The sequence below is a fragment of the Neltuma alba genome, unplaced genomic scaffold (genome assembly GCF_004799145.2).
Source record: "Neltuma alba isolate B1F8T4 unplaced genomic scaffold, ASM479914v2 tig00010280_pilon, whole genome shotgun sequence".
NCBI lineage: Eukaryota > Viridiplantae > Streptophyta > Magnoliopsida > Fabales > Fabaceae > Neltuma > Neltuma alba.
The window spans coordinates 1,916,584-1,938,684 of record NW_021635203.1 but is presented as its reverse complement, the minus strand read 5'-3'; the positions used below and the strand labels follow the sequence as shown (position 1 = coordinate 1,938,684).

General features: G+C 35.0%; 1 protein-coding gene across 1 annotated transcript; it reads right to left on the bottom strand.

The window, feature by feature from the left end:
* Window positions 1-9,803: 9,803 nt before the first annotated feature.
* LOC114755525 (ribonuclease 3-like) lies at window positions 9,804-21,701 on the bottom strand. The gene is made up of 4 exons (XM_028944412.1): window positions 21,600-21,701; window positions 21,332-21,487; window positions 19,640-19,838; window positions 9,804-10,006 (listed from the first exon to the last, which is right to left on the bottom strand). The coding sequence occupies exons 1-4, from the start codon at window positions 21,699-21,701 to the stop codon at window positions 9,804-9,806; spliced, it is 660 nt and encodes a 219-aa protein (XP_028800245.1).
* Between the last annotated feature and the right edge of the window lie 400 nt (window positions 21,702-22,101).

Genomic DNA, 22,101 nt, shown 5'->3' with positions numbered 1-22,101 from the left:
TTTTTGTAGAATTTTGATTTTTCAAAGTTGGACCTGTAATCTGGAAAAATGTACAGTGAGCAGTCACCCAAGGACTTAAAGGAAAATTTTAATTTTTGGGCCTAAGTAAAGCTTTCGCATATCAATTTTGCTTCCAAACGCATACTCTGAGGGGGTAAAAGTATGGACATTTTAAGTGACAAGTTTAAAAAATCACTATTAAATGTAAGACTTTCAGCAGTGACTTCCTAATGTTGCTGATAAAAGTATAATATGATAATATATATTTTTTATTTTACAATAATAATTAGCAAATTCAATCCAGCTTAACGGTAAGAAGATTAGACATGAAAGGTATAGCATCCTTACTTTTGGGCCTAGAAATACCAGAATTAGTCTGAATTGGATAGGCTACCAAGCTTTTTTTGGCAGAGGTCCCAGAAGTTCCCTGGAAGGACAAATGTATTCCTAGAGATTAAATCGAAAAGGAAAAGTTTTCGGGGAATGAGAAAAGAGAAAGATAGAGACTCTAGTGAAGTCTCGAGGCCCTAGAATGAGAAATGGAGTTAAATGTAGGCCAAAGGTTATGCTAGAGGCCTCAATGAGGTGAATTATGAGGTTAAGCCAACCAGGGACAAAATCGTAATTTTGTAAAGTTTAGGCCAAAAGGGCAAAATGAAAATTATTCCAAAAAATTCCTAAAAAATCATGTAAAAGATTATTAGGGGTCAAGAAATGGTATTTACGGCCCCAGAGGAATTATTAGAATGGAAAATTACGTGGAAACAAGTTGAGAAAGTGAAGTTGGAAGTGTTAGAATCAAAAGTGGAATTTGAGAATTCCAAGCCCTATGTTTTGGCCAATGGCTATTTTTGGGGAAGGAGTTGAATTTTCATAAATCCAAGCTTATATTTGGATTCCTTGAGTAAAATTGTGTAGCATTACCCTAAGAGAACAATTGTTTCAAAGCTAGAACACTAATCCAAAAATTAAGATAAAAGGTTAAGTTTAAGAGAGCTAGTCTTAAACATTATATAATCTCTTGGTCCTAATAGATTATATGATCAATGTGGTTATGTTTAGGACCTTAGAACATCTAAGAGGATGTTTTGATGATGTTGACTAAAAGCCCTTATGGTTGGAAAGTCAAGAGAGTCAAAGGAAAAGTAAGAGAAAAGCTTTTGGTATAAGATAATAAACTTACCTATCTTATGTGCTTGATATTTATGCTTGTTGTGTTGATTTGCAAGATGCTAATTGTGATGATATAAGCTATGTATGATTGATGTATGTTTTGTCTCTTGATGATTTTATGGCCATACATGTAGCTGGAGACATTGAGCATAAGGTTAGATTACAAAATTAGCATAAAGATAATCAAGGAAGCATATCACAACAAATATGGTGGCCCAATAACCCACAGGTCCCATGATAGAAAACTGGCCTTGATACCAAAATGTAACGTCCTTCCTTTTACCCCTCAAAGTATGCCTTTGTAAGTATCATGGTTCAAGCGGATCACAAAACAAGCCCCGTGGATTGAAAATTTACACATAATTACTTAGGGTTACTATTCACTGTTTAAATTCCAAATTATAGGTCCAGCTTTGAAAAATCATAACTAATTCTATAAAAATTGTATTGAGCTGCTCCCAATTTCTCTAGGAAGTTTCATGGCTAAGACCATGTCCCCTGTAAAGGATACCTCTCAACCTAACCCTAAGTGACAGAGTATCTCTTAACATTATCATAAACATGCTTACCTCTTAATGTTAGTTCCCTGCATAGCTATCTGTCTCATTCTCATCTCCTTCTCTTCTTCTTGATCCCCAAGAAATTTTACGAGGGCTATCTATCTTGAGTTTACTATCTTTAAGTTCCTATTTATCTACTCGGGGACTTGAGATAGATACTCTCTTATGGTGCCCTAACCCTAACGAGGCTACATGAGTTCTTCAAGCTTAGGTTGCCACTCTACCCTTTCTGCGACCTCTAAGAGTCATAGTCTATTGAGTCTTACTGATATACCACCTCACATATGAGAGTCACTGTGTCTATTCGTTGTGACCTGAATCCTTGTTTACCACAAAGAAAGTCACAACCTCCTTTGGTAGTCACTTCTATGTTCGTTCATCGCCACTAATTCCTTTGGTTCGCTGCGATGAAACACACTTTCTCTTAACCTTTGCTGGTCTCACTTAGCTTCGTTCCATCATAGTATCGCCCGCCGCCTGAAGGACTTCCATGTCCCTAGCCTCATTGCAATTCCCAAGTAAGTCAACTACTTGCTTTTAGCCAATTGAGAAAGGGTCTGGCTCACATCTCTAGGCCATTAACACTTTTGGTTTTTCCTATTCTCAAGGATCACTAACAGGCAGGAAGCTATCTCTAAATTTTGAACCTTAACTAACTAAGAATTCAAACTTCATCTCTTAATAATCCTCAATAGTCACTTTCCCTAGAGCATTTACCTCCAATCCATAACATTAGTTGGATGTTGAACAAGTAACCCATTACTAGCTCTGACCTAGACTGGGCTTTACCTAATCTGCTGCGTACCTGGTATCTTGAGAATAGCATACTATCTTATACCAAAACCTTTACTCTGATACCAAAATAAAATATCTTTCCTTTAACCCCTCAGAGTACGTGTTCAGAAGCGAAATGGAACACTTAGATCATAAATTAAGCCCAAAAAATTAAAAAAACTTCATTTAACTCCCCGAGTACTGTTCATGGTTAAATTTCCTGATTAGGCAATCTAAATTTGAAAAATCATAACTAATTCTATAAAAATTATATGGAGGTACTTCATATTTATATTTGAAGCTCTTTCAATGCTCTTTAAGGAAAAAAATATCAAACTGGTTTTATCTTTTGCCAATTGGTACAATTTAATCCGTAAACATTACTGTTCATTTAGTAAATTCTGGAACTTTGAGATTTTGTGTCTCAACTTTGGAAAATCATATCTCCTTGTGTACACATCCAATTGAGGTGGTCTACCTCTCATTTTAAAGCTTGGGATGTAAAATATATACATGCCAAAATTCATAGTTTGATTCATTCATTTGGTATGTCAAACTGGAGCTGGAAGCTGACTGTTCTAGGACCTACGTTTTATTCCTTATACGATTCTTACTTTAATTCTTTTAAAAATCCAAGCATACATAATTCAATATCATGTAGTCTCATTACACCTCATACTCAAACTTACATGCCACCAATGTCATATACAACTAAATTACATAAATTGGCATGTTCCATAATTATTACATAACTAGAGAATTTAAGCATCACATAGTAATACTAACAATCCTCTACTTTCCATCAATCTTTTGGCTTCTCTTCATGCAACCATTACCCATCATGCTTGACCTAAATGGTTGATTACAGAGGGGTGAGATTTGGGGGAATCTCAATAGCAAATATTACATATTAATCATGCTAGTTGGATGCTAATGCATAACATGCAACTTGCTTATTCTCTTGTTAATTAGTGACATATTAGCATGCTTAATGCTACCTATTGAATACATGGCCATGAAGACATAATCTACTCGTCATAAATAGCAATTACAGTAGCCAAAATATGTAACAACATCAACCAATCATCATGTACATATCAATACACAAGCATACAATATCAAGCAATGATAATAGGTAAGTTCACTGCCTTATACTTTAAGCTTTCCTCTTGTTCTCGAACTTGTTCCTTTGACCTCCCAACCAACTATATTTTGGTCAACCACATTCAAACCTCCTCTTAGATGTCTGTTAGCCCTAATCACAGCCACATTGACCACATAACTCATTAGGACCAAGAGATCACACAAAGTTTAAGACTTGCTTCGTGGTACTATTCATCAATATTTCTAAAAAAATTTCTCAACTTTGAAAATTTGTAATTAATTCCAAAAAAAATCAAAACTGAGTGTTTCCAAGTCCTACTAAAATCTCCTTAAGTTATCTTTAAAGGAAAAAATAGTTCCAGGAACCAATTCTATGTGAAACAATACCAAAATTGTACGGAAGTTTCCTACTACTTTAGTGATAAAGACCGTTTCCAGATTTTAAGCCCTAAATTTGAAAAATCACCATAAATCATACACATATCTAAATGAAGTGTTCTACCTATGAATTTAAAGCTTAGAGAGTATAATTTAATCATGCCAAATTTCAGAATTAGATATGAGCAGTAACTTAATCAAAATAGGCATCAAGACAGGTGCTAGAATCACCACGTACCTTCTTCTTGGCATTCACCCCTACATTTTTCTCTCTAATTTTTGGCAAAATTTTCCCTCTCCAAATGATTTCCAAAACGCTCTTTCAAGGTAGGGTATTTATAGCCAAAACTTATGCCTTGAAAGGATTATTATGCCCTTAAAAGCTACTAGAAATTATAAGGGCAAACTTGAAACTTCAAGTATACTTTTACATCATCAATACATCATCTTCTCACATCATCCTTCTAGAAGAGAGATAGGTGGCACAAATCTAATGGAGAGGAAAGGAAGTATAGATCTTGGCCCTTGGATCAAACTTAGTCTCCCAATTATCTTCCAATTTACTTGGCTCATATTTATCCAACTTTCTTAATGGCCTTCTAGAGTTTAAAAATTCTTTTGTCTACTCCATATATCTCCTTTAATTCTAGAGAAGATATATGAATCTTTTCAAGCCATAACACTTCCTTTAAGCCTCGCATAAAAATCATTTACTAAAATGTCCTTAACCGGCATAATTGAGCCATTTGTTTTATTATAGCCATTTTGCTAATCTTTTGGAAGTGATAATAATTTTATAAACTAACATAGTATTTAAGATTCCTAACCTCATTTTTACATATATTTTTTAGATCTCTTGCTATTTCAAATAATTACCTCAATCGGTGTACTTTTTTGCTAAGCTATAATTTTATGAATTCTATTTAAGTCGTCTCAGGGGTATTTTTGTCATATCACTTCACAAAAGAACCTTAGAATATTATTTCCTATTTTTTTGAGATTTTTGTGGAATTTTTGGTATACTTTTCATTTTTACCTTTATTGGCTCGTAACTTTCTAAAATTACGATTTAGTCCTTGCATGAACTTAACATCATAAAACATCTTTTAGAGGCCTCTAACTTGACCTTTGGCCTATATCTAGCCTCTTTTCTCTTTCTGAGCCCTTGAGACTCTCCCAAAACCTCAACATTACTTACATGTTTGCCCCAGTAACTTTCTTACTTTACAGTTTAATCCCTAAAACTGCTTTGACTTTCTTTCTCACTTTTGGGACTTCTGCTCTGAGAAGTTTAGTAGCCTACCTCTTTTTAAATAATCACCATAAAAAGTCTATCAGAATTTTAAAATACATCACGTGATAGTTTTCACTTTTCAAAGTCAGAGCTCATAATCTCCCACTACCGTCCTCACTCGATTTTCTTCCTCCTCCTACCTTTGTCAATTTTTATCCTTTGCTTCTATCATCTTTGCCATGTTCTTTCATCACCATCGCTGTTGTTGTTGCCGTCGCCATCGCCTCATCCTCTTCATTCTTATTTGTGAGTTTTTCACTTCTATTCTTTCCGTGGATTTCATAGTTTTTGTGGTTTGATATGATTATTTTCTTTGGTTAAAAATATGATGTTAATCTGAGTTTAAAAAGATCTAATTTTTATCAGATCTGAGTCTTTGATTTTATCTTTATTAAATCTTAGTGGCTTCGATCTGGTGGTTGAAGGTGAAGCTAAGTGGCACTATTACGGCAGGAAAGAATCTATGTTTGCTCCATCAGAATGCTTTTAACAAGTGAGAGATTATTGGTTAATTGATTTTTAGACCCTTTCCTTTGAGGCTTTGTTCTCCCGTTCCATCCTGATAAATAGGGTAAAACGTAGACTAAAAAAAAACTTTTCATGACGGTTATTTATATAATTGTCGTGAAAAGTCACATATCATGGCAGTTCTTAGACTGCTGTGAAATCCTCTACATTTCACGTCGATGACATAGACCTCGTTCTCAAAACCACCCTAAAAAGCTCATTTTAACCACCGTTAAATGTCTTTTTTGTAGTAGTGCAGTAACTTTTTGTTACTGTTGAAAGTCAATTTTTTTTGTAGTGTTTGAAGCTGTATTGAATTAGTTGTGAATTTTTCAAAAAAATTTCAATATGTTTGCCTTTTGGAAATTTTAATGGGTCACAAGTGATTCTTAAATAGTTAAATATCTCTATTAAGTGACCTAGTGTAAGGGATAACAAAGCTGAATCCTAACGCTTCAAGTGATTATTTTTCCCTTACAAATAGTTTTTTTCCTTAAAACTTTTTGGACATATTCTCTTCAAATGATTTATTTTATCTTGTTTTCTTAGACTATTATTAAAATAATCTAGAACACTCTCATATTCTCTCTTCAACGATGGCATACACTTACATGAGTGATCAATTATGTTAACTAAAATAGGAAAATGTGTTATTGAAAAAGAAATTAAGTTATTCTAAAGACTAAACTTCTTCTCCGTGTTCTTATTGTGAAAAACTAATTTCAGAAAAATAAAATTTGTGAGATGAGCTTGTAAAATCCGGTAAAGGAAAAAAATTGAAAATAAGTTGACATCAATGAAGAAGTGGGTTTTTTTTTGGGTTAAGGTGCGCCCAGCACCCCCAACTATTTTCCCAGGTGCATCCAATGTCCTAAAGTAATTTTTGGTGCATCTAGTCTTCCAAACTAATTAAAACGGTGCATCCAGTGTTCCAAACTAATTAAAACAGTGCATCCAGTGTTCCAATCTAATTAAAACGGTGCATCCATATCCCCGACTAACAAAAAAGTTAAATTTGATTGTTAACTTGCTGACTCAGCCGAAGGTTGACCGAAAATCCTATGTGGCGGACACATAGGCATCTGATGTGTATTATTTTGATGAGTTAAGGTGTGCTCAGCATCCCGAATTATTTTCTTAGGTGCGCCCAGTGTCCTAAAGTAATTTTTGGTGCATCCAGTGTCCCAAACTAATTAAAACAGTGCGTACACATCCCAGGCTAACAGAAAAGTCTTGTTTGATCGTTACTCCTGTGTGTTCGCCATGTAAGATTTTTTGGTCAACCTTCAGTTGAGTCAGCAAGGTAACGATCAAACGAGACTTTTCTGTTAGCCTTGGATATGTACGCACTATTTTAATTAGTTTGGTATATTGGATGCACCAAAAATTACTTTAGGACACTGGACGCACCTCAAAAAATAGTTCGAGGTGCGGGGGGCACCTTAACCCGTCAAAATAATACACATCAGACGCTTATGTGTTCGCCATGTAGGATTTTTTGGTCAACCTTCGATTGAGTCAGCAAGTTAACGGTCAAACTTAACTTTTCTGTTAACCCGGGATATGGATGCACCGTTTTAATTAGTTTGAGACACTAGATGCACCGAAAATTACATTAGAACACTGGGTGCACCTCGGAAAATAGTTCAGGGTACTGAGTGCACCTTAACCCTTTTTTTCTTTGGACAAAGTTAGTCTTGTCTAAGTTAGGTGATCAAATTTGGTACAAAATAGTGCATATCGTCAACTAGAAAATGAGTCCTATATCGTGATTTTTGGATTTGTAGTTTAAAAATATGATTTTTTTTTTAATGCTGGGATAGAAAACTGAAATTTTGATGAAAATATCCTGTACAGGATTTTTGTTGGGGCAAAGATATCCTGTACAGTTTTGTTAAATAGGTATTTTTGCATCAAATGGTTCAGAAATAAATTTGAATCTTAATTTTGTAGCAAAGATATTTTCAAGAGCTAAACTTAGAGCTTTGAATCACTATTTTTGAAGCTGTGTTGAAATAGTTATGAATTTCAAAAAAAATTTTAGTTAATCCGAAATTTTTTGAGAGAAATTTTTAATTTTTGGTCTTTTGGATCTATTAAGTGACCCTAGGGTAAGGGATGAGAAAGCCTGAGTCCTCAGGATTCAGGTGATTATGTTTCCCTTATAATTAATTTTCTTTCTTAAGATGTTTTATATTTTCTCTTCAAATAATTTATTTTATCTTGTTTTCTTAAACTATTATTAAAATAATCTAGAATATTCTCAGATTTTTGCTATAAAACGATCTCGTGCACTTACATGAGTGTTCAATTATGTTAACTCAAACAGGAAATGTATCATTGAAAATGAAATTAAGTTATTCTAAAAATCTAACTTCTTGTCCATGTTCTTATATTGTGGAAAATGAATTTCAGAAAAATAATTTTAATTCGATAAAGAAGTGTTTTTTTGATAAAGTTGGTCTTGTTTACAAACCTCATTAAGCAAAAGTAAATGACAAATACTTCTTTATGCTTGCAAGCATGTCTAGCTCTCCATATTTCAGTACTTGCACTTTAGAAACCAATTATATATATGTCATTAGGAATTTAGCGATGGAATTTTATTCCGTCACTAATCCCTCACCATCACTAAAATTAGCAACGAAATTTAGTGATAAAAAATTTCTGTCACTAAATTAGTGAAGGATTAGTGATGGAATTTTATTCCTCACTAACTTAGAGACGGATTAGTGACGGAATCTTATTTCATCACTAAATTTTGTCACAAGTTCGTTATTAATTTTGTTTTAAATGATTAGTGACAGAAATTAGTGACAAAAATTTCGTCACTAATTTCCTTCATCAATCCGTCACTAACTCTCATTTTGTGATAGAAATTAATCACAGAATTTTTCCATCACTAATTTCCGTCGCAATTCCGTTACTAATCCGTCAGAAGAAAATATAATATAAATATATAATAATTATTTTTAAACTTATTATTCAAATAAAAATATAATATATCATAATTTTTAAATAACATATTATATAAAAATTTAAAAATACAAATATTATAGAAGAAAATAAAAATAAAAATATATAATATACTTATTATTTTATTAAATATTTGAATAAAAATATAAATTATTAGAAAATTTTTACTAAAATATAAAAATTAAATTCAAATAAATAATAATATATTAAATTATATAATATATATTAAATTATGTATATAATATTTATTGTATATATTTGTATTTGTTATTAGAAATATTATATATATTTGTTTTTGTAAAAGAATTTTGTAGGTGCTTCTCAATTCAAATAGCAAAGGCTTCAGCACGTGCGTAGGAGGTCTCAGGTTCGAACCAACACTTTTTCACAAATTAAGCCAATTTGTGACGTGGCGATGCCATGGACAAGGTGATGATGTGGCGGCTTATAATGATGGACACGTGGTGATGACGTGGACGCTATGATAACATGGCTACATGGGAGAGAGGACGAGTTGAGGTGGCATCCAATGATGGACACGTGGCGATGACATAGACGAAGAGATGACGTGGCAACATGGGGGGTAGAGGCAGTTGGTGAGGTGGTAGCCATTGATGATGCGGTAGCTCATAGTGATGGATACATGGTGATGATGTGGTATTTTAAATTTACAAAATAAAAAAATTTAGCGACAAATTAGTGATGAAAATTTCTGTCACCAATTTGTGACGGAATTTTCCACCACAAATCCATCATTATTTTGTGACAGAATTCTTGTTAGATATCTATCACTAATTAGTGACGAATTAATGACAGAAAATTTCTGTCACTAATTTTTGTCACTAATCCGTCAATAATCCGTTGCTAATTAGCGATGGAATTTTGGATTTCGTCACTAATTATTTAGTGACAGTGGAATTAGCAATGAAAAAAATTTCATCGCTAATTCTGTTGCTAACTGAATTCCATCATTAATCTGTTGCTAATCCGTTGCGAATTTCGATTAGTGATAGAAGTTCTGTCACTAAATTCCGTCACTAATTTGATGTTTTTTTGTAATGAAGAGTAGGGCACTTAATGAAGTCAGAACCAGAAGTGTCAACACACAAGTATACTTGATAGAGTTGGCTATTATGTGCTGAATCCTTATTGCATTCAATTCCTGGTGTAAATCCAATTGCTTCTTTTATGGCTCCTCGAATGCTCTCCATGCTGTATAATCCATCGTCTGGTTCTATCCCTGCAATTAATTTATCCCGGGCTCAGTTGTTAATTACTTCTCATAATTAGCATCTTTCATCAATTAAAAACAATGAACTTCATTGGTTTTTAAGCTTTTCTAATGTATAATGATGTGGCATTTCCCATTTTTAAAATGAGGGGTTTATTAGTTAATTTAGTAGCATACCAATATAATCGTTTGGCACATTACTTTTTCGTTATTAGAAGTATCCTTTGCCAGAAACAAGAGTTAAGAATTAAACTTTCAATCGTTTTCTCTAAAGCACGAGAGCTCCTTCCATTCATCGCAATCTAAGCTGGTGGCGTAATATTTTTTATTACATCAAAGGTTTTAATCATAATCACTACTTATACCCTATTGCACGCCTACTACTAGAGCTAATATTCATTCTGTTTATCTCGCATCTTTCAAAACCATGAATGTTTTGAAAAAGAAAATTTTCCTCTTGGTTAATAATTAATGGTGCAAGTTTTTTTTTCTAATTTATATTTGTTACTTTCTCAACAAAAGCATTTTTTTTTTGGTTATAAACAATTTAGTATCCGCAACAATTGAGGATCCAGTACAACCACAATTGACCCAGTTAAGCGGAAGAAGATCTCCCAACACGGTTTCCTACTGCTACAAGGATCAAACTCAAGACTTTATATATTTAAAGGGTGATAAGTCTACTCAACACAACCTTTATTAATTAGTAGTAAGCTCTTTCATTAATTTCATCACTACAAGAAAATGTTGAATTAGCAGTGGAACATTTCTAGCGGTTCAATAAAACAGCTAGAAATTCCAACATTTCTAGCGGTTTTTAGAAAAACCGCTGCAAATTACCGACGGTTTGACCATTGCCCGCACATTTCTAGCGGTTACCACCTAACCGCTAGAAATTTAGAGCTAGAAAATTTTCCGGGTTTTGGCGGGAACTTCGCACCAAATTTGTAGCGTTTATTTTCTAGCGGTTCAGGCCAATAAACCGCTAGATATTGAAAATTTCTAGCGGTTGATGCATGAACCGCTAGAAATATTTTAATTTCCCGAGGAGTTTAGCAATTTCTAGCGGTTTCTCTATAAACCGCTAGAAATGGCTAGCGGTTCGTTGAAAAACCGCTAGAAATTAATAGCGGTTTTTACACGAACCGCTAGAAATATCTGTAAATTCCCGAGGCGCTTGTGACCGTTAGGTTTTTCTAGCGGTTTTTCCAAGAACTGCTAGAAATTTCTAGCAGTTTTGGCAAAAACCACTAGAAATGCTCGGCCTATATATCCCCCCCACTTTCACTTCTTCAATCATTCTGGAAGCGAAGCTCTGCTGAATTTTCTCCACAAAACATATTCGAGTTCTGATTCAGTTGCAGATCCTTATTTTCAAGTAAAAATAGTAATTTATTGATAAATAATTTTTATTTTATGTTTTATTTTATTTAATTTATTATGTTGTGGCTTATAAATAATTTTTCTTTTTATTTTATTTATAAATAATTACTATTTGTTGTTATTAGGATGAGTCGTCGGCACGGGAAGGACCCAGTTGATCCTGAGAGAGCTGGACCCAGTGAGGTTCATCATGATGCTGGTGAGCCATTCCCCAGCATTCATGACTACGATCTCAGCGAGGAGGATATCCTCAGTTTTATGGAGCAGGATGATATTGAGCGGACTGAGGAGGCTCATTTTACTGGGGATGAGCAACCCCATGCTGATGTTGATGCTGATGCTGCTGACGAGGAGGAGGAGGAGCAGGATCAGGGGAATGAGAATTCCCAAGCTGCGCAGCGTCCTGCTCCGAGACGTCAGGCTGGTTTTGAGGTGGAATTTGTCGGTAAGTATTTATTTAACTTTTTTAAATTTTGATCAGTATTTAATTTATATAGAAATTGTATTAATTCATTGATATATAATTTATTTCTTAATTAAATTTTGCAGACACTGAGGGGAACAGGTCCTATCGGAGGCTGACAGCCAGAGAGCTGTCTATGATGACGAGCGGACGAGTGGTTGTGCCGCTCAATGAGTTGGGCCAACCGACGAAGAAAGGTGGCCAGTTGTACAACAAGTACGTGCGCCTCCTTGGTCAGCAGTAGACGCTGTTCCCCATCTACGTGCAGGACTGGAAGAAGATTACCTCAGAGAAGAAGCAGCAAGGTTAGGAAATGATGAAGGTAATATAAAATTGTTATTTATAATTTTTTTTAATTTAAATAAATGATTATATATTTTGTTTTCAAATAATTTAATTGTTTGATTATAATTTTTTATTTATTTAATTTGTTTGTTATTTATAATATTTTTAAAAGTAGTTAAATGAATATATATATTTTTTATTTAAATTATTTTATTATTTGAAAATAATTTGTTATTGATTTCATTAATTTATTACTTAGAATAATTTTAAATTTAGTTGAGTAAAAATATTTTTTCATCTAAATTACTTAATTGTTTAATTATTATTTGTTTTTGATTAATTTATATTTTATTTATAATATTCTTAAATTTGTTAAAAATTAAATATTTTTATTGAAATTGCTTAATTATTTGTTTATAATTTGTTATTTAGTTAATTTATTATTTTAATCATAGAGTAAATTTATTCTGGGGGAGGAGTTGAGGGCTGACACGATCAAGAGGCTTGGGATGGCATGGAAGAACAGGAGGGCCGACCTGTAGAGGGAGAAGAAAGGTGACGGGACGAGGCCCCTCCAGGAGATACTGGCAGATGTACCTGGTGGAGTCCCGAAGCAAGACTGGTCCAGTTACGTCTATTTTAGGATGACGGCTGACCAGATGGTATGATAATATTGTATTAATTATAATTTCTTTATTTTTTATCTGACTTGACTCATTTAATTTAATTTTTTTACATTTTGCTTCAGGCTCTTTCTAGGAGAAATGCTGGGAGCGTCAGGCATCAGACGATACGTCATAGGGCTGGATCCAGGAGCTTTGCGATCACTTATGACGAGATTGTGAGTACTTGAAATAAATTTATTAAATATGTATATGTATTTAATTTGTAACTAATTATTTCTTTGATTTCATTTACAGAGGGAAAAGATACGGCAGGAGCGGGGATACACGGCCACTTATGACGAGATGTGGTCGATGGTGTATAGACCTCGAGACGAGCGTGCGTCGGATGAGGTTGAGGAGATAGCGGTAAGTAATAAATTAAATATTAATATAATATCACAGTGTAGATATCATTATATTATAATTAACTTCTTTATATTAATTTTGGTAGGCACGGATGACTAAGGTCGATTCCGAGTTGCGTGAGTCTCAGGGGTCTGCCTTGGATCCCACCGCCTCACTTTTAGCGGGTCGTGGCCGGCTGCAGCACCCTGGTCGAGTTAGCGGGCTTGGACTTGGACCTACACCGACTATGTTGCCCTGCTCAAGTGGCGCTGGCCCTTCATATATTGCCGGGAGCTCTCAGGCGAGTGCGAAGTGGCCGGGTTCCTCATCCTCAGAGGAATTGCGAGAGGAGCTCAGACAAGAGTTTGAGGCCAGGATGGAGGCCAGGATCGTGGAGCGTGATCGTCAGCTGCAGGAGCGTGATCGTCAGCTCCAGACGCAGCTTGACCAGCTCTTGGCAGCTGCTACGGCTCTGCGTCATGTGGTGGTCAGTATAGCTCCAAACATCTCGATTCCTGAGATCCCCGACCTACACCTGCCACCAGTCCCGCCCCTATCCCCCCATCCGCCAGTCCAGTCCCAGCAGGTTGAGCGGCCTGCCCACCCCCAGCCGGAGGATCCAGCAGAGGATGATCACGATGATGCTGCATCTGCCCCTCACCCATGATTTATCTTGCTTTCATTGTATAGGATTTTATTAGAATTTTGATTTTATGGTTTTATATACTATTTAGATATTTATTTAAATTTTATATTTATTTGTTTACTTTATTTATTTATTTCTATAATTTTATTTATGTCAAGTATTAATTAATATTGAAATATTTATTTATTTATTACAACATGAACATTACAATTTATTAAACACGTTAAACATGTTAATTAATCAAAATAATTCTATAATCATTTATTAATTTAATAAATATTTATTTTTGTAATGTTATTAATTTATTGCGCAGTATTTATATTTAATATTTAAAAATAATATCATTTGTAGTGGTTCTAAAACCGTTAGAAAATTCAACCGAATTTCATTATGACGCGAACCTTTCTAGCGGTTACAAAATCGCTAGAAAATTATGTAATTTTCTAGCGGTTTCTGGAAAACCGCTAGAAATTTTCAAAACCGTTGGAGACAAAATTCCCGTTAAAATTGCTAGAAATTTCTATCGGTTTGTAACCGATATTTTGAATTTCTAGCGGTTAATAACTGCTGGAAAATGAAACTTTCTGTTAAAACCGCTACAAATTTGTAGCGGTTTTGTAACCGCTACAAAAAAATGACTGTTCCACTACATTGATAACCTCCTTTATAAGCTGAAGCACTCCAACTGAATTCCATTTTAACTTCTCTTTGAGCTTCCTGTGTCATATTTTCACGAAATTTGAGCATTATTAGTGATGGATAGGTCGTGGATCAACTTGCATCGGTCGACTCCGCAATACTTGGCTGGTCTAAACTATTTCTTGGATTTTGCTTTCGCCTATGCTGCCGTAAATGGTAAGATTTAGTGTCCCTGTCCTAAATGTAATTTCAAAAAGTGGCATCCCAAAGATATTGTTAGGGAACATTTAATCTTTAAGCCTTTTCCGCGAGAGTACGTATTTTGGCAACTACATGGGGAACGGCTAGATATGGGTGCTGAGTCAGTTCCAGTAGTTTCACGGATGGGAGTTCGAGTGGATGAAGCCGATGCCGTGAATGATGCTGTGTGTGATGCTTTTGGTGTTCACGAAAGCCCGAATCCCAACGAAGATGAAGTAGAGGGACCTCAATCGGAGTTTCTAAGAAACGAAACTGCTCGGGAATTTTTTGACCTCATGACCGAAGCTGACAAGCCTCTTTATTCTGGGTGCACAAAGTATTCGAAGTTGTCATTCTTGGTGAGGCTGTATCACATCAAATGCTTGTGCAGTATGACTGACAAGGCGATGTCCATGTTGCTGGAATTACTGGGAGATGCTTTCCCCCAAGCTGAATTCCCTCCATCTTTTTACGAAGCAAAAAAGATTATTAACAAGCTTGGCTTGAACTATAAGAAGATAGATGCATGCCCAAACGACTGTATGCTATACTGGGGAGATGATGCCAACAAAGAGATTTGTACGAGATGCAAGACGTCATGCTATAAGTCGGTACGGAAGGGCAAGAAGAAAAAAAAGAAACCGGCCAAAATTCTCAGGTACAAATTATTACAGTGTGTTACTTGTTCCGTCTCTAAATATTCAATATTTGAAATTCTTAAAACAATTGATTATGTCATCAATTTTTTTAAATTGAGTCGATATTTAGTATTTAAATATTCGGTATTTTAAATTTTTAATATATTATTTTCTTAGATACTTTCCTTTGAAACCACGGTTGCAAAGAATGTATATGTCATCAAAAATGGCTCAGCATATGAGGTGGCACGCGACTGAGGAAAATCTAGATGGTAGGTTAAGGCACCCACGAGACTCGGAGGCGTGGAAAGCATTTGATGCGAAATTTCCAGACTTTGCCAATGATCCTAGAAATGTACGTCTTGCATTGGCAACCGATGGTTTCAATCCCTTCGGAAACATGAGCACAAGTTACAGTATCTGGCCGGTGGTGTTAATTCCATACAATCTACCACCTTGGATGTGCATGAAGTAGAGCTCCTTTTTGCTTTCCATGATCATTCCTGGCAAGAAAGCACTAGGAAATGATATTAACGTATACCTGCAACCGTTGATACATGAATTGATCGACCTATGGACGAATGGTGTTGAGGCATATGACTCACATGACAAGCAACTATTCAATCTCCGTGCAGCCTTGATGTGGACAATAAGTGATTTTCCCAGTTTGGGAACTTTGTCTGGCTGGAATGTGCATACTGGGTTGGCCTGTCCTGAGTGCAATTTTGATTCTGTGCCATGTCGCCTTCCACACAGTCGCAAGTGGTGCTTCATAGGACATCGACGGTTCCTTGATTCCAAGCACAGACTTAGATTGCAACGGATTTGCTTTGATGGGAAATAGGAGAAGAGAGATCCTCCTGTTACTTTGTCTGGTATAGATATTTTGCGGCAGTTAGAAGATGTTAATGTCGAGTTTGGTAAGAGTGTGGATCCTGAACGATTGGGACGACGATCTCGTGGGACATCTGATACGCAACCTATGCAATGGCGGAAGAGAAGCATATTTTTCACTCTTCCTTATTGGGAATCTAATTTGCTACGACAGAGTTTGGATGTTATGCACATTGAAAAAAATGTGTGCGATAATGTGCTATATACGTTGCTCAATGAAGCTGGAAAGTCCAAAGACCATCTCACAGCTAGAAAAGATTTACGGACCTGGGGAATTCGTGAAGAGGCTTGGCCTGATGAAAATGACAAGTTTCAGCCAGCTAAATTCACCTTGACAAAGCATAACAAGGATATCTTCCTCTCGACGTTGAAGAACATAAAAGTACTAGATGGATATTCTAGCAACATTTCAAGGTGTATCGATCTGCAGGCTCGAAAGGTTACTGGGTTGAAAAGTCATGACTCTCATGTTCTTATGCAACAGTTACTTCCATTGGCCTTGAAAAACACACTTCCTTCTGATGTATCGGTGGTTTTGGTAGAATTATGTTCATTTTTCAAGAAGTTGTGTGCGAAGGTCTTGATAGCGGAAGAGCTTGATCAGCTGCAAAATAAAATTATTCTTACACTTTGTCACTTGGAGATGATATTTCCTCCATCATTCTTTACTGTTATGGTTCACTTGACTATCCACCTTGTTCGAGAAACAAAGGTTGCTGGCCCAGTTCACTATCGATGGATGTACCCTATAGAGAGGTACTAGATTATCTTTTATTCCCGCCTCTTTAAATTTCACATTGTTCTTTCATTTACTCGTAATTATTAATGCAATTTTAACTTACAGGTACTTGGGAAAATTAAAATCATATGTTAGGAATAAGGCATGGCCTGAGGGGTCAATAGCAGAAGGTTATTCCGGAGATGAGGTCCTAACTTTCTGTTCGAGGTACTTTGATGACATGGAGACATCTTTTAACCGCCCGCGTCGCGTAGATGATTCTCCTCCTGGTCCTTCCACGTCAACTTTATTTCCTCCTGTTGGGAAACCAGTTGGAGGATATGAATTCTTCAGACTCACTCCTATAGAGAAACTCCAGGCACACAGACACGTTTTGATAAATTGCAGCCAAGTTGAACCCTTCATGCAGTAAGTATATATATCATATAAGCTCACTAGCTTTTACACTTTATATTTGTTTCTTACTGACTCTTCTAACAAATTACACTTTACTATAGTGAGTTTAGGAGTTATCTCAGGCGTCAGCTACGGGACCGTGCGCGTTCTGCTGACATTGATAAAAGAGTCCACAAAGAGTTTCCCAATTGGTTTACACGTCAAATACGTAATGACAACAGCCCATACACAGATGAATTCAAAGCTCTTTCTCTCAGTCCGTTAGACCATGCACGAAGGTTTACCGCGTACAATGTCAACAGCTTCAAGTTCTGTACGGTTGGACGTGATCAGGGATTGCTCACACAAAACTCTGGAGTTTGCGGGACATTCGGAACGAGATGTTATGCTAGCAGTAGTGATGGCGATATGCGCTTTGGAGGCGTCACTTACTATGGAAAGTTAATTGACATTATTGAGTTGAGTTACCAGCTTTTCACCATGACACTGTTCAAGTGCTCCTGGGCAAATACGACAACTTCACGGGGACTCGCTATTGACCATTTGGGCATCACCTCAGTTAATTTCTCTAGACTTATTCATACGGGGGCATCTGAAGATGATGAGCTATATATCCTTGCTTCTGAGGCACACCAAATTTACTATGTCGAGGACGAGAAACATAAAGACTGGAATATGGTCGTTCACCTCAAGCCACGGGATCTTTATGATATGGGTGATGGTGACATTATTTACGACAGTGAACCCTTCCAACCCTCGAATTTTGAAGACTTCTTTCCTCAAGGAGATGATAATTTGCCAATTATCAGGTACACGTCTTTTCTTAAATTATTTAAATAATTAACTACTAATTACTAATTTTTTCCAAATACATTATAAATTTAACAAATTTTTTTAAAATGTGTCCTTTCAGGCCAGATGATGATGGAGAATAGCAGCATCAAAAATAAATTATTAAAAAAATTTTCCGTCCATAAATACATATGTATAAATTAAAATTTGTACAATTTTTTAAAAATAAAAAAATTAAATTTGTAGCGGTTACATAACCGCTACAATTTTATTATACAAAATTATAATTTGTAGCGGTTAATAACCGCTACAAATATAACCGCTATAAAATACTAGCATTTAGGCATACGCTAGAAAATGAATAACAGCTACAAAATGCATTAAAACGCTACAAAAACACCGCTACAAATGTGTCGCTGATCCCTATAAATACCATATCTTCTCTCCATTCATTTACTCCATCTCTTTTCTTTCCTCTCCTATTCTTCTTCATAATTCTCTCTTTTTTTCTTACTATCTCATATGGAGGTTTCTTTCTCTTTACTGTATGGTAAGTGAATTTTATTTCATAATTCATTGTATCTTTTATTTGTTTTTATTTAAAATTTACTAACATATTTATTTCTCCTTTTCTTTCAGATTTTTCTGCTTCATACTTGTCATACCCTCCTCAAATACTCCTCAACCTAACACTATAGGTTCAATATTACAAAATATATCATCTTCAATTCAACTATCTTATTAAATATTCAATTCAATTATCTTATTAAATTAAATTCACTTCTTTTGACACACTCATAATTTAATTACATATTGTTTATTACAAAATTTAAATATATAAAATGTAACATATAACTAATTATACAAATTAACAAAAATTCTTCAACATAATTTATTTAATGGTTTTTAAAATTATAATATGAAAAACCATAAATTTTTTTTCTAGCACGGTAAACATTTCTAGCGGTTCCAAACCGCTAGAAATATTTCGTCAAATTTAAATTTTGCGCCAAAATTTCTAGCGGTTTTAACCGCTAGAAATTTTTTTGCTGCCATTCCAAAAATTTAATTGGCGGGAAAATTTAATTTCCCAAACATTTCTAGCGGTTCTCTAACCGCTAGAAAATTCGGCGCGCTAATGAAATTATTTAATTCCCGGCAATATGGTTTAGCATGTTTCTAGCGGTTATGAAACCGCTATAAATTTTATTCCGTTGAACATTTCTAGTGGTTACAAAACTGCTAGAAATGTTTTCATTTACAGATTTTCTAGCGGTTTAAAGTTTCTAGCGTTTTGACCATGATGTGTAGCGGTGGCCATAACCGCTAGAAATTTTTTCTTGCGCCTGGTTTTCTAGCGGTTTTTTTAACCGCTACAAATGTGATTTGTTGCGGTTAAAACCGCTAGAAATGTTTTACTCTAACCGCTACAATTGACATATTTTTCTGTAGTGCATCTTGTTGATCAAATAAAAATTAAAAACTTTATATGTATAACTAAGTGAGAATATAAGTACCAGCATCTTTGAGGATCTTGAGGAGGTTGACTTTCTGCTTGAGCTCAAGGGCTTTCTCGAAGTAGTCACGAATATCAAGTTCTGATTCAGAGAAGGTGCCATGTTTTTCCCACTCATGGGACCAGAACCTCGTCTCGTTGCTGCTTGGGCAACTTAATGCTGGCCAGTTCTTCTCCATGCTGCTTATCAAATCTGATATCTGTGTGTAACATTCAAATTCTTATATATTTGATTATATCACGTGTAATAACTTGATAGCTAATTAACATATATAAACTTGTACTCTTTATTCAAAATGAAGGCAATTCATATACCGTAATCATCATCACCATCAATCAAATATCTTGAATAAGTCCACCTATACTGTTATTAAATCATAAAACTTCCACTTGATAAAAGGACCAGAGGTTATTTTCTCTCCTTTTTCATTTAAATTTATAAGTGAAAATTATCTATAGGCCCCACATAAAAACATTCAGTACAAAGAGTCTCCAAGTAATTTAATTTGTTTAAGAATTTTACAAGCTTATAAATAACGCAACTCGACTTGTAAATATAAAAATTTGGTTCGCATTAAGCATCAATTGTTAAATATGACCTGTGGGTATACAAGATTGATTTGTACATATAAATATTTTGGGACATCTCTAATTAATTTTCTTATCCAGGATATGGGTCATTTTATGATGTTCTATCGATGTGGGGAACATCAACAATGTATCCTGAAAATTAAATTAAAAAACAAAGCAGAGCACCAAGTTTGTGGGTGTATGTGTGAATAATAATCGTATTTCAAAATCTTCTATGCTGAATTGGTTATAAGACACAACATATATAGGTTATAATATATATATATATATATATATATAAAGTGAGCCTAAGAGAAACGGAAGGATTGCTACCACCAAAAATTTGGTGGTCAGCGTTCCAGTCTTGGAAATAGCCTCTCCCTTTTCAGGGTAAGACTACGTACATCTCTATTCCTCTCAAGAGCTCACCAAGTGGGAGTTTTGTTTGTTGAGCTGCCCTTATATAGGCACACACATAGAATATAGAAATGAAAAAGAAAGATTCACACAAACAATTTATATGTTATTAGTTTCTCTTCTAAATATATGATGCCTTATTATTGCAGAACATTATGATCGTTAGTTCTCATTGTTGTAGATATTTAATAAAGCCATCGTTCAGGACATGCACATGGATGGATGGTAGTGGCAAAAATGCCAACTTTCTCAGTATTAAAAAAGAAAAAGCTTGTAAGATGGACTGTTGTAATACTACCTCCGGTCATAATTATAAGACCTTATTTGTATAGACTCCAAATGAGGTCTTATAATTAGGACAGGAGGTGGTATATAATTGACATCTGGTAAAATAATCAGCATTACATAGGTATACATCAATGATCATTATATCATATGACATACAAAACTTCTAATAAGTTAATTAAACACACAAAAATGCACGTCTAATTGTTGTAGCTTCAAGGTTTCTCTCTTGGCTTTTTCTCTGTGAAAAATTTTCATGAGAAAACCATTTCCAAAGAAAATCTGAAAATCTGAGAGAAATCTTTCTACTTTTTATGCCTAAGAACTATTCCACCGCACGTGACGAAAGCATCATATTGTTTTCTTGTCATGTTACTAGCTAATCAATTATCGTATTGTATAGTGGTATATGTTATGTTACCTGAGATTTATCAAAGACGCTGTCAGGATCACAGTTTGAAGGCCAAGAGCCATCGTTGTAGTTAGGCCACAAGCCATGAATCGAAAAATCTGCTTCTAGTTTTCCACTCTTTGGGTAGCAGCAACTACGCTTTGTGTCACAGTATGCTTGTGGCCACTGCGTCATCATCATTATCCACATAAGCCTTAATTATAAGATCCATTTTCTTAATCCTTCAAAGTTACCAGAACCCTTCATTACACACAAGTACACATACACACACATTTACCTGCTGAACAAAATAGAAGAAATCGAAATCCTGTGAAACAAACAGAACTGACAGGTGTTGCAATATCAAAAGCTTCAACAGTATGGAAACCTTTGGCTTCATCGTCATCTTTGACATCTATTCCTCTCTCTCTCTATATATATATAAACGTATTACAGATTGGCACTTTTGGCAAACGAAAAGGTAATGGATGAAGACCTAAAGCGATATGTTATTGATATATACATATATACATACATACATACATACATACATACATACATACATACATACATACATACATACATATATAGAGACAAGTAAGTCTGAGGCTATAAGGTATCATCAATGGAATATGCCAAGATGCTGTGTACAGGAGTTTGGATCATCATCGTCGTCCTCAGCTTAATTCTATTAATTAATGGGGTCTCTAACTTTCTTAAGTTCGTTAACTGCCTTGGAAAATTGTTGGGATATTATATCCAGCTAGAAATCACGATTTGCCTTGCTTTTTAGATTGGTC